The 13,644-nt window shown below is 40.1% G+C and overlaps 1 protein-coding gene across 1 annotated transcript; it reads left to right on the top strand.

Moving 5' to 3' along the window:
• Nucleotides 1-8,419: 8,419 nt before the first annotated feature.
• On the top strand, nt 8,420-12,815 carry LOC133880422 (translocase of chloroplast 159, chloroplastic). The gene has a single exon (XM_062319374.1). It carries the CDS (start codon nt 8,574-8,576, stop codon nt 12,711-12,713), a length of 4,140 nt encoding a protein of 1,379 aa, XP_062175358.1. The 5' UTR covers nt 8,420-8,573; the 3' UTR covers nt 12,714-12,815.
• Nucleotides 12,816-13,644: the final 829 nt, after the last annotated feature.

Raw genomic sequence — 13,644 nt, 5'->3', positions numbered from 1 at the left:
GTTTAGTGAAAGGGCAATCAAACTTTTGACACTTAGCTTAGCTTTGGATCCAAAGGATGGTTATAAATCATTTAAAATTGATGATATATGTAGTTTACAGAGGTGTATTATCTTTTTGATTTTTCTGAGCAGAAGAAAATTAATTTGGGATTCCAGTTGAAGTATTTTGAACTTGATGTGCATAATGATTTGAAGTTGCAAAATTTGTCTTCCGTTACAGAATTATGTCAAGGATTGGTATAGACAGGAAAATCAAAGACATACTATCTTATTGATAGATTGATTCGTCTTGTTTTGACTCTTCCAGTGTCTACAGCGACTATCGAACGAGCCTTCTCAGCTATGAAAATTGTTAAAACAAGACTTCGCAACAAAATGGAAGATGAATTTCTTGCAAATAGTTTAGTTGTGTATATTGAAAGGGAAATTGCTGAGAGCTTCAATTTAGATTCGATACTTGATGATTTTGTTTCTCTAAAAGGACGTAAACTAGGTTTTTGAACACTTTATATTTCTGTCTTTTTGTACTAGTGCCAACATGTTTTTGTTGCCAATATATTAATTTTGGCACATATTTATAATGAATTTTTATAATGAATTTTTATAATTTACTTTTGTGATACACATTGTGTTACGAATTATTCAATTTCTATTTTAAATTATATTTATTGGCCCCTGCAATGTCAATTACTTGGGTCTGCCACTGTATATATATATATATATATATCTTGGACTGATAGCAAGACGAGACAAATAATGTTAAAAGTTTTTTTTGTGTCTCTTCAATAATGATGTAGTTTTAAAATTACTATTGGACTTGTGATTGATCAGAGTAATTCTAGACGTCATACATATGTCCTTCTAATAATGATGTGATTTTTAATATCATCATTTGATCAAAAAATTCAATATTGATCGATTACAAGTCCAATGGTGATTTTAAAAGTTATATAATGAAGGATCGCCGGCATGGGGAGCATGGCTGCGTGCAGATGATTTTGGGCGGGGTTTAGAAGGAATCCGTCCAGAGAGACCGAAGTAATCAACTGACGAAACGCAGAAGAGGGAGTTTCAGGCGGATGAGGTTCCCAGAAAGGAAAGCAAAAATGCAAAAGGAAATGATCATTATGGTACACCAACGCAGCCGAAAAATCTGGAAGGAGGATCCAGGCCAATTTTCAACGGTCCAGCTGGTCGGCCTCAGGAAAGGAAAGGAGATTTTCAGAAGGAAAACAATCTTGGGAAGATGCGTCAAAGACAAAGAGCGACATAAGTAGCAGGAGTGCGTTGCCACTAGAGGATCAAACGAATATTTTTTCAAACAAGTCTAGGCCAACCACTTTTGTGGGGGGCCCAAGCTATGTGGAAAAAGTCCACAACGAAAAGGAAAAGCCCATCTCAGGTGGATCTTCTTTTTTAGGGAAGGACACCAGGCCCAATCCACGTGCCAAAAAACCTGCCCCATGCAAAAAGTATGTTCCACGTAAAAAATCATTGGTCCTAGAAGCTCTCCCAAAGGTGATCAAAATACTTTTTAGAAGGGGAAAATGCAGGGTGGGGGATCAAACGCTCAAAGTGAAGAGGCAGGGGACCCTGAGCCTATTGCAAATCGAGGAAGCCCAAATAAGAGTTCAGATGGGGTCCGTCTTACCCACTGGAAGAGAGTTGCTCGAAGCTCTCAGCCGGAGTCCACAAGAAAGGAAGTTACCAAGGTGCTACAGGAGAAATGCAGGCACTCAGATTCAGCGGGGATCACAGGTTGGTTTCCCTTCCTCGTAAAGAGAGAAAGTCTGATTCTGATGGAAATGGGCCATATCTTGGTTTGGCGGTGGCTGCGGAGCAACCCCCCTTTTCATCATGAGTCTTCTGAGCTGGAACTGTCGAGGTCTTGGGCGACCTCGATCAGTTCGTGATCTTCGCCGACTGGTGAAGGAGAAGAAGCCCACATTTCTATTTCTTATGGAAACACGTTTGAGGAATTTGAAGATGCAAACTTTACGAGTATCTCTTGGGTTTGAAGGGTTGTTTACGGTGGAGCCTGTAGGTATAGGAGGGGGTTTGGCTTTCTTTTGGATGAATTCAAGGGAAGTTGAGGTCCTGAATTATTCTACCCGACATATTTGTGCTCAGATCAGTTTGGAAGGATCGGATAATTCCTGGAAGTTCACTGGATTCTATGGCGATCCAAATCGAAATAAGTGGCCAGATTCTTGGAACCTCTTGAGACACTTGAGTTCGTTATCTCCCCAGGAATGGCTTTGCATCGGTGATTTCAATGAGATTGTGGACAATTCGGAGAAGGTGGGGGAATTATGGCGGTCGGAACAGCAATTGGAAGGTTTCAGGAATTCTTTGTCGGAGTGCAATCTGGGGGACATGGGATTCTCTAGCTCTAAGTACACCTGGAGCAATAAAAGGAACTCTTTGGAGTTTATTAAGGAACGTCTTAACAGAGCTCTGGCAACCCCTGGATGGTCCAACCAGAGAAGGTGGGGGGATTATGGTGGCCGGAACAGCAATTGGAAGGTTTCAGGAATTCTTTGTCGGAGTGCAATCTAGGGGACATGGGATTCTCTGGCTCTAAGTACACCTGGAGCAATAAAAAGAACTCTTTGGAGTTTATTAAGGAACGTCTTAACAGAGCTCTGGCAACCCCTGGATGGTCCAACCATTTTCCTTTCTTTGAAGTGGAGGTCTTGGCCACTCGCACGTCAGGTCATAAACCTCTTTGGTTGCGGTTCTCTTCCACTCCTCCCAAGCAATGAAGACCGAAATCGTTCAAATTTGAAGCATATTGGAATGTAGATGAGGAATGCGCCCAGGTCATCAAAGAAGCTTGGGACAGGGGCGGGGATGATAGGGTTACCATGGGAGGAGTTTTGTCAAAACTGAACTCATGCAGTAAGGCCCTTACCAGCTGGAGCTCGGCAAAGTATGGCGCTCTGGATGTTTCTATAAGCCGATTAACTAGGAATTTGGAGCAATTACAGAGGAATAAGCACCAAGGGAACTTGGAGAATATTAAAATGCTTCAGGAGGAGCTCAACCAGCTCATGGAAATGGAGGACATAAGGTGGAGACTGCGTGCTAAATGACATTAGTACAAGGATGGAGATCGAAGCACAAAGTTTTTCCACGCTTGGGCCAATCAAAGAAGAAAGTCCAACACCATTAAGAAAATTAAGGATACTGAAGGCAACTGCTGGACATCCTAAGAAGAAATAGGAAGAGCCTTCTCATCCTACTTTCAGAACCTGTTCTCTTCTACTGGTTCAGAGGGTCTCCAGGAGCTCTTAGAAGTGGTGTAACCCCGGGTCACACAAGAGATGAACAATGTCCTGACAAGCCGTTTTCTCCTTGAGGAAGTGTACAATGCTCTCTCACAGATGCAACCTCTGAAAGCACCAGGACCGGACGGGTTTGGGGTTTGCTTTTACCAACAACATTGGGCAATAGTAGGTGATTCAGTAAGGAAAGTGGTTCTAGATTTCCTGAACTTAGGTTTGTTTGATCCCTCTCTGAATTCCACATTTATTACTTTAATCCCAAAACTGTCCCAAGCTGGTGATGTTACTCATTATCGTCCTATTAGCCTTTGTAATGTTCTTTACAAGATCATTGCAAAGGTGCTAGCAAATAGGCTTAAAAAGGTGTTGCTAGGAATCATCTCTCCTTAGCAAAGTGCTTTCGTTCCAGGTCGGTTGATCTCAGATAATGTCATCGTGGCTTATGAAGCACTCCACACCATGCCTACGAGAATGAGGGGTAAAAAGGGGTTCATGGCAATCAAATTGGACATGAGCAAGGCATACGATTGAGTGGAGTGGGGTCATCTGGAAGCAACAATGAGGAGGTTGGGGTTTGCGAAAGTATGGATAGATTTGATAATGAAGTGTGTGTCATCAGTGTCATACTCAGTGTTGGTGAATGGGATTCCACAAGAAAATTTTCGGTCGACTAGGGGGATTAGGCAGGGGGATCCCCTCTCCCCTTACATCTTTCTCCTTTGTGCATAAGGTCTCAGTTCTCTCTTGCAGAAAGCCGAGACCATTGGGACTATTAGTGGTATTCCAATAGCTGTTGGGGGGCACCAGGATTAACTCACATTTTCTTCGCAGATGATAGCCTTATTTTCTGCAGGGCTAACTTCAACGAATGGTGCTCGAGTATGGAATTGATTAAAAGGTATGAACGTGCCTCTGGTCAGCAAATTAATTGTTCTAAAACTGCCATTTTTTTTAGTAGAAATACAGGGAGAACTTTCAGAGATTTTATATACTCCTAAGTGGGGATTTCTTCTTCGGATAGCTATGACACATACCTGGGATTACCCTATTTGATTGGCAGATCAAAGAACGAGGCTTTGGCTAGTATTCTATGTAAAGTGAAGAAGAAAGTGGATGGGTGGAAGGAAAAGTTCCTATCTCAAGGGGGTAAGGAAGTTCTGTTAAAGGCAGTGATTCAGGCTATCCCCACTTACTGCATGAGGGTGTTCCTCCTCCCAACTTCCTTATGTAAACAACTTAATACTCTCATGAGCAATTTCTGGTGGGGGCATATGCAAAAGGAGAAGAAGTATCACTGGATAAGTTGGAAAAAGATGGGACATCCGAAAACTAAAGGAGGTATGGGGTTCAAAGATGTGGAGGTATTCAATTTGGCTTTACTGGTGAAACATGGATGGCGCCTTATCCAGCAACCAGACTCCTTGGTGGCCAGAGTTCTTAAGGAAAAATATTTTTCCTTCTGCGAGTTTATGCAGGCTTCATTAGGGAGAAACCCTTCTTATGCATGGTGCAATATCTTTAAGGCAAGGGATGTCTTGGAAAGGGGGTTGCTATGGAGGGTGGGTAATGGAGAGAAGGCAGAGATTTGGGAAGACCACTGATTGCCAAAACCACCCTTTCATCCCGTTTTTTCCGAAGAAAGTGGATTGCCAAGAGAAGCTTTGGTACAGTCACTAATCAGCAGGAATACCGGGTGGTGGGGTACTAATATGATCCAATCACTTTTCACTAAGGCTGTTGCTGCACAGATTTTTTGGCCTCCCGAGCAGCTCCATGAGCCAACCAGACAGACTTTTTTGGAAAGGAACTACTCACGGCTGCTTCAGTGTGAGGAGTGCCTACTAGATGGAGATGGCTAGGAGGGAGCAAGAAGGAGGAGAATGCTCACGGGCTGGGGAACAATAGGGTATCTGGAAGATCATTTGGAATCTCAAGGTGCTTGCAATGTTGAAGAATTTTGCTTGGAAAGTGGGAGCAAATCTGCTTCCAACGAAGGCAAACCTAGTCAGTAGATGCATTGGTGATGATCCATGTTGCCCTATATGCAAGTCTGCTATTGAGACTATAAGCCACATCATTTGGGAGTGCCCCTCCTCCACTGCAGTTTGGCAATAATGTAGCTGGCGAATCCAGAAATTAGCGATCTCCCCAATTAACAGGCTGGATCTTCTAAAGCTTCTAAGTTTGACTCTTGAGAATGAGGAGTTCATTGAGGCTCTAACAATAGCCCGACTTATATGTCTTCGTCGAAATGAATTGGTTTTCCAAGATAGTTTCTCTACTCCAAAAACTCTGGTTGTTAAGGCTACCTAGAATGTTGAGGAGTACAGTAAGGCTAATCGCAACCCATCATCAAGGCCTACCTTGAGGAACAATACTGACACGCCTTGGCAGAAACCTTCGCCGGGTATGGTCAAGGTGAATTGGGATATAGCTATAGCTCGAGAGTGTCAACAGATGGGGATTATGGTGGTGATTCAGAATGAAATGGGGCAATGTGTTGCTGCTATGACGATGGTGATACCCCATGTTATAGACCCAACGACAGCTGAGGCACTAGGAGCGTGGCGAGCAACGGTGTTTTGCTGGGATTTGGGATTTTCTAACTTTGTGTTGGAAGGTGATTCAAAGATAGTGGTGTTGGGGATTAATGAGGTGACCTAGTGCTTGAGCAGATTTGGCCATATAATTGGTTCTATAAGAGATCAATTGCAGTCTTTCCATCATGTAGAGGTGTGTTATACGAACAGGAATGCAAACCAAGCTGCTCATGTGCTTGCCAAGTCTTCCATTCAGTTCAGTCTTAATAATGTTTGGATGGGGGAACCTCCCTCTTATATCCAACATATTGTAACAGTCGAATCTGGCTTCTTTTGATGAGCAATATATGAGTTTTTCTCTTAAAAAAAAAAAGTTACATCATTATTAGATGGACATGTGTATGATTTCTAGAATTACTTGATTGATCACTATTGAATTTTGATTAAATAGTAATTTTAAAAGTCACATTATTATTAAAGGGACATAAAAATGACTCGTAGAATTACTTAGAGCAAAACTACAAGAGATATAAATTATAAACGACACCAAGCACATTTCTTCCCAGATTTTTATGCAATATAGAGTCTATTGACCAGAAGAATGGAAAACAAAGACTTGTAATGTACTATAGACATACCAATTGCTCAAAGGCAAAGAAAGAATATATTAAATTTGAGTAATGTTCTTGCACACTTTGTGTACACACTTCGTACACAAAGCATGCCCAACAAACTTTTTTTTATAAATAAAAGGGATAATTGCACCGTTGGTCCCTGTGGTATACCATAATTATTTTTCACTCCCTATGGTTTAAAAAGTTCATGGGAGGTCCTCGTGAAATGCAATAATTACAAATTGATCCCTGGCGTCAAATTCTGTTAAAATTTTTAACAGATTCCGTCAAATGCCACGTCAGCGCCACGTGTCGCCAATAAGATGGCGACACGTGTCTACCGTAATAAAAAAATATAAATTTATTAAAAAATAAATAAAAATACTTATTTTTTTATAAAAAAAAAAATTCAAAAAATTCAAAAAAAAAAAAAAAAAAAGCTGAAGGGGTGGCCTGGCCGCCCCCAGCCACTGGGGGTGGCCGCGCGCCACCCCCAGTGGCTGCAGGGGGTGGCGCGCGGCCACCCCTTTGGCCACCCCCTTTCCCCATTTTTGTTTTTTTTTTTTTTTTTTGTTTTTAAAAAAAAATAAGTATTTTTTATTTATTTTTTAATAAATTTATATTATTTTATTAAAATTAGACATGTCAGCGCCACGTGTCACCAATAAGATGACGACACGTGGCACTGACGTGACATTTGACGGAATCTATTAAAAATTTTAACAGAATTTGACGCCAGGGATCGATTTGTAATTATTGCATATCAGAAGGACCTCCCATGAACTTTTTAAACCATAGAGAGTGAAAAATAATTATGGTATACTACAGGGACCAACGGTGCAATTATCCCTAAATAAAAATAAAAATAAAAGAAAAACTAACTGTGCAAGAAACGTTACTCGTTGAATTTAGGACAGAAAAAAGAGAGATCTAGTGTAAAAGAGGGTTTTGATATTCGAAAGACATTACAAAACATAAAAGGGTTCATGGAATACTTTGTTTTAAAGGCCAAGTAAGAAAAAAAAATATTTAAATAGAGTAGAGAAAGATCGAAAGAGTCTTATATGTGGTGCTTTTGCGACGGGACTAGCTAAAATAGAAAAAAAAAATATTCTCTAACTAAAATTCAGGTAAAGTTTTGACTAATTTATTGAAAATGCTCTTAGTTGAAAATCACCTTTGTTCTTTCTATACGGCCTCAACTTCGGTTTTATATATAAATATAACATTTGTCCGGGAGTATATATAAAATATAAAAAAAAAAGTACATATATCCCATTTAAGCTGCCATTCAATTGTCAATGCACTTTTTGCACTATCAAAAAATGTCAATGTACTCAAAATGATAAAAATACCCTTCATAAAACTAGAAAAATTCTTAAAATTATATGTAAAAAAAAAAAAAAAAACTAAAAAAACTAAAAATTCTAAAATAAACAAAAAATTAAAAATTAAAAAAAGTTAAAAAGATAAATAAAAAACTGGCTTTTCATATATATATATATATATATATATATATATATATTTTAAAATTTATAAGGACATGTTTGTCTTATGAAAAAATTTAAGATCATTTTTATCTTTTTGTTAGTATTGGGGGATAATGACACAAATTAATAATTTGGGGCTGGGAGGAAAAATATTGACTAATTAAATAATAGTTTGAGTGAAAATATGTATTTTTGTCCAAAATATAACTTTATGTTTTCTGTGGTCATAATTGGTTTGTCTCGCTTGAAATACTCGATAGGAGTTTTGTTTTCAGCAGAGAGAAGGTGAGAAGGAGACATGTAAGGTTGTAGTCCAATAATAAATTTAGCGAAATCCGCCGAATCCTACCAAGAGGGATTATCCGAGTCTAACCCACAAATCACAACGGTCCACGAGGCTCGTGTGTGGCTCTCTCACAACCTCCACGCCAAAACCCAGCCCCAGCCGAACGAACGGTCCAAACTCAACCCCACTCCCAACAGTGCTAACTCTAAAACGGCGCATAAAAAAGCTCACAAAACGAAAAAGAAAAACCCCAATAAGACAAGAAAAGTATTACCGACCGTTCAACATATTGCCTTGGCTTCTGCTTGTGTTTTTCGTTGGGTTTGGAAACAGGAAAAATCAAAGCTCAGAGAGGCATGGAGTCAAAGGTTTATGTCCCTTCTTACGCCTCGCAACCGACCCCATTAGTAGTCCAGGCCTACCCATATAAGCGCGCGCTTTCCAGTTCATCCTCAGCGCCAACAGGTTCTCTTCCTATCCGAGCTCCTCCTACCCTTGATTCTGATTCTGATTCTGAATCCGTTGGTCACAAAACGTTTAGTACCAGTAGTAGTAGTAGTAGTGGTGGTGGTGGTTACAATGGGTATGAGTCTGACGAACGCTTTCTGACTGGGGAGGAGTTTGAGTCGGCGTCGGAGAGGCCATTGGTTGCAGAGCCGGATGAGGAAACCTTGGAAGTGAGTGAAAATTTTGAACCTTTGAGGCCTTTTGTGGCATACCCAGATAGGAGAAGCTTAGAAAGTTCTATAGAAGACGAGGAAGAGAGCGGTGAATATGGCCCTGTTGTTGAGCCTGTTTTGGTGGATAGTCCCAACTTGAACCGGATTATGCCCAAAGCTCAGTTATCTATGGATGATGATGATGAGGAGGAGGAGGAGGAAATCGTGGGTGAAGTTGATGAAGATAGTGGGTTTTTGGGCACAGTGAGAGTTCCGGGTTTTGAGGTATTAGAGAAGATTGATGGTTCTCCTAGAATTACGGCACTGGGCGTTGACAAGAATGAGTTGGTGGACTGGAGGGATTCTATAACTGTCAAACAATCTGAGCCTCCGTTGGAGGTCAAAGTTGTGGAGGTTGATAAAGTTGTTGAAGCACAAAATGGGGTTTTGGGTGTTGGAATGGAGAAGGCATTGATTGTGGAGAGGCCTGGTGAGGATACTGCATCGGCTGAAGTGAGTCAAGACATGGGTCTTGGTGCTGCAGAGGTGGCTAATGTCGAGTCTTTGATTGCAAATGGGGAGTATGTTATGGAGAAAAATGGGAAGTTGGATGAGGATGCTAAGCATTCTGGTGAAGAAAAAGGAGTAGACAAGGAGGAGATTGAATTGAATGCTGCGGATGGAGGGCAGCGAGAGATTGTTGGACTGAACGAGGATGGTGGGGTAACCATGAAATCCTCAAACCAGAGGGAAACAGTGGCAGATGCTGAAGAGGCCAATGAAGTGATGGAAGAAACTTCTATTACAATCAATGAAAGTGATGTACTAAGCTCAGATACTGAAGATTGTATTCATTCCAATTTGTGTAAAGGAAATAGAGTTGTCACTCAGCTAGAGAAGCAGAGTGTAAGAAATGGTTTTGCTGCGACCATGGAACCTAACCTCCTGGAATCGAGTCCTGAAGTGGAGGAAAGTTTCAAATATGTGGCAAAAGAACCTATGTTTAGCCAAAACAGTGGAAGCAGCAGACTTGATGTTAGTGGAAGTTTTGATCTTGACAACGGGAGTCATAGTGAGAAAATAGAAAGCAAATTGCAGCCCGGAATTGACTTGGGAGTTGGATTCCATGATGCCACAGCTTCCACCCAAGTTGAATCCCTTAGCGATGGGCCTGAGGGAAATGAACTTACTCATTCTAATTCTTCTGAATCTGTGATACTGAGCTCCAATGTGGCATATGAACTGAAACAAGTGAAAAAAGATGAAGCAAATATTGATCCAGACACAATAAAAGGAGTATTAGAAGGGAATAGAGGTTCACTGCCTGATGAAGATGCTCAAGGTTTGATTTTGGGAAGCTCTGAAACAGCCAAAACATTGATGCACGAATTTGAGCAGAGACTAATTTCCTCTGATAAGGAAGTGCAGGGTCTTCAGGATCGTTCAAGAGTTGGTGAACAGATTGTCATTGACTCAGATGAGGAAGTGGATGAAGATAGGGATGGTGAAAGAAAGCAATTATTTAATTCTGTTCCATTGGAGGCGTCCCTGAAAGCAGTAACTGGTGCTAACTCAGAGGAGCATTCCACTTGCTTAGATTCCTTATTCCATTCTCCGAGACCTGCTCCTAGACTAAATTGCCCCAGCCCAATAGCTGGGGGTGAATTTGAGGACAACCTAAGTGAAGAAGAAAAGAAGAAAATTGAGAAGATACAACTCCTAAGAGTGAAATTCTTGAGGCTTGTACAGAGGCTACACATTTCGACTGAAGATTTCAGAGTTTCAAAAGTTTTATATAGGTTTGTCCTGGATGCAACGAGGTACTCTAGTCAGACATTTAGCCTTGAGTCAACCGCAAAGAGGCTGGCTATGCAACTTGAAGCAGAGGGTAAAGATGATTTAGACTTCTCATTAAATGTTCTGGTGCTTGGCAAAACTGGTGTGGGAAAGAGTGCAACTATTAATTCCATTTTTGGTGAGGAAAAAGCGATGGTTGGTGCATTCGAACCTACCACAACAACTGTGAAAGAGATTGTTGGAACAATTCATGGTATCAAGATAAGATTCCTTGACACACCAGGTTTTAGGTCTTCTGCGATGGAACAATCTATCAATTGGAAAATATTAGCATCGATCAAGAAGTTTTTGAGGAAGTTCCCTCCAGACATTGTCCTCTACGTAGATCGTTTTGATACCACTCAGAATAGAGAGCTTATTGATTTTCCATTGTTAAAGTCAATTACTAGTTCTCTTGGTTCATCGATATGGTTAAATGCTGTTGTAACTCTGACTCATGCTGCTTCTGATCTCCCAGATGGACAATCTAGGTCACCCCTTGGCTACGACAAATTTGTTTGTGAACAATCCAATGTTATTCAGAAGTCCATCAATGAGGCAGTTGGTGATCAGCAATTGATGAATCGAAGTTGCATGTGTCCAGTGTACCTAGTTGAGAACCATCCATTGTGTCAAAAGAACAGTTCCGGGGAAAGAGTGCTTCCCAATGGACTTATTTGGAGACCCCATTTATTACTTATGTTTTACTCAATCAAGTTCTTATCTGAAGCAACTGCTATATTACTACCTCAAAACACAGTTGATTACCAAAAGCTTTTTCGATTTGGGCTCTTCCCACCTCCAACTTATTTCTTGGCTTCTCTCCTGCAGCCGCATGCGCATCCAAAACTCTCTGGTGATCAGGGAGGTGATGATGTAGACTCAGATACTGAGTTGTTGAATTTATCGGTTTCTGAGGAAGAAGATGAGGACGAGTATGACCAGCTTCCACCATTCATGCCTCTGAGGAAATCTCACATCGCTGAGCTCAGCAAGGAGCAAAGAAAAGCATATTTTGAGGAGTATGATTATCGGGTGAAGCTCCTTCAAAAGAAGCAGTTAAAACAGCTGAAAAGGTTGAGGGAGATAAAGAAGAAAGGCAAAAATGGTGGCAACAATTATGTTTCCATGGAGGAAGACGAGGACCAGGAGGATGGAAATCCAGTGGATGTGCCAGCTCCCTTACCTGACACGGTTCTCCCGCCTTCCTTTGATGCAGATCATCCTACATTCAGGTATCGTCTTTTGGAGCCTGCATCTGATCAGCTTCTTGTGAGACCAATTCCAAGCACCGAGGGATGGGACCATGATCTTGGGTATGATGCTATTATGCTTGAAACAAAACTTGTGATTGCCGGTAAATTTCCTGCTGGTTTTGGGTTTCAGATCATGAAGGATAAAAAAGAGTTCAGCATGTACTTGGATTCCTCAGTTGCAGCAAAGCATGGGGAAAATGAATCAACTATGGCGAGGTTCAGCATTCAGACCATTGGAGAGCAGCTTGCCTACATCCTAAGAGGAGAAACCAAGGTAAAATATTTCAATATTAACAAAACAACTGCTGGGGTGGCTGTCACTTTTTTAGATGGGAATGTGGCCACTGGACTCAAATTCGAGAATCAGATTGCTGTTGGAAAGCGGTTGGTTTTGGTGGGAAGTACTGGAGTTGTCGGATCTCAAGATGAAACAGCATTGGGTGCAAACTTGGAAGTACGCCTCAAGGATGAGGATTTCCCTTTAGGGCAGGACCAGTCCACGTTCGGTATTTCTCTGGTTAAAGCAAGAGGTGACATGTCTCTCTTGGCCAATCTACATTCTCAGTTCTCCATCGGACAGAGTTCTAAAATGGCTATCCGTGTTGGAATGAACGACAAGCGAAGTGGGCAGATTACTGTCAGGACAACCAGCTCGGAGCAGCTCCACATTGCACTCTTTGGCATCCTTCCAATTGCAGTCTCCATCTTTAGAAGCATCTGTCCCGGTTTTAGTGTGAAAAACTAACCGTATTACTAGGTGTTTGTTTTCCTTTCGTTAGGCTAAATCCTTAGTATAAGCAAGTTGCCAACTTCTTTTTATAATTACATTCAGTCTGCAGTTCTTTTAGCTTATTTGGTTGCTCTTATGAACTATATAAATTTTATTATCTTATTTAAGTATAGGAAATATTTTGAAAAAAATTATGCTACAAGCTTTCTTAGTGCTATTTAAAATAAAGAAAACCCAAAAAAAAGAAATCGAAGTGTTACAATAAATATACCATAGCCATTTTGATTCCCTCTCCATTATTTTATTAAAAAAAAGCTGTCTTTTATTTTCCTCTCCCCTAACATTTATTCAAAATAATATTTAAATTTGTAATTCTATAAGGAGGACTAGAGTCATTTTTGTATCCTTCCAAATGTCACGTGGCTTTTAAAATTACAATTAGATCAAAATTCAATAATGATCATCTCAAATTCAACAGTAATTTTAAAAGTCACATGACATTTTGAAAGATACAAAGACTAGAGCCGTGCGTATAACATTACTCTACTTTCTTTCATACTTTCCGTTACAATTCATCAATTTCTTTCCAGTACAAGTCAAAACACTGAAAATTACAACAGAAAATAATAAAGTCCATTACATGCAAACTTGATGGTTAAGATATTGGGCTTGTTTGATAGGTTACAGAACAGAACAACATAATGCTGTTACTGTTCATGTAATTTTTTTTTTATCACTTTTTTATATTTTCTACTACCAATCAACATCAAAACATTCTTACTTTTTCACTTTTTATATCACATCAATAATTTTTTTTTTATTATTCAAATAAAAAAAATTCACTACAATACAAAACTTTTTTCACTTTTTTATATAAATTATTTTTATTTTATATCACATCATCACTTTTTACTAATTTCAAAACTAACAACCCACTACTCTGTTA

The sequence above is a fragment of the Alnus glutinosa genome, chromosome 1 (genome assembly GCF_958979055.1).
Source record: "Alnus glutinosa chromosome 1, dhAlnGlut1.1, whole genome shotgun sequence".
Lineage (NCBI taxonomy): Eukaryota > Viridiplantae > Streptophyta > Magnoliopsida > Fagales > Betulaceae > Alnus > Alnus glutinosa.
Note: the sequence above shows the minus strand (reverse complement) of the source record. Positions and strands in the feature narration are given on the sequence as shown.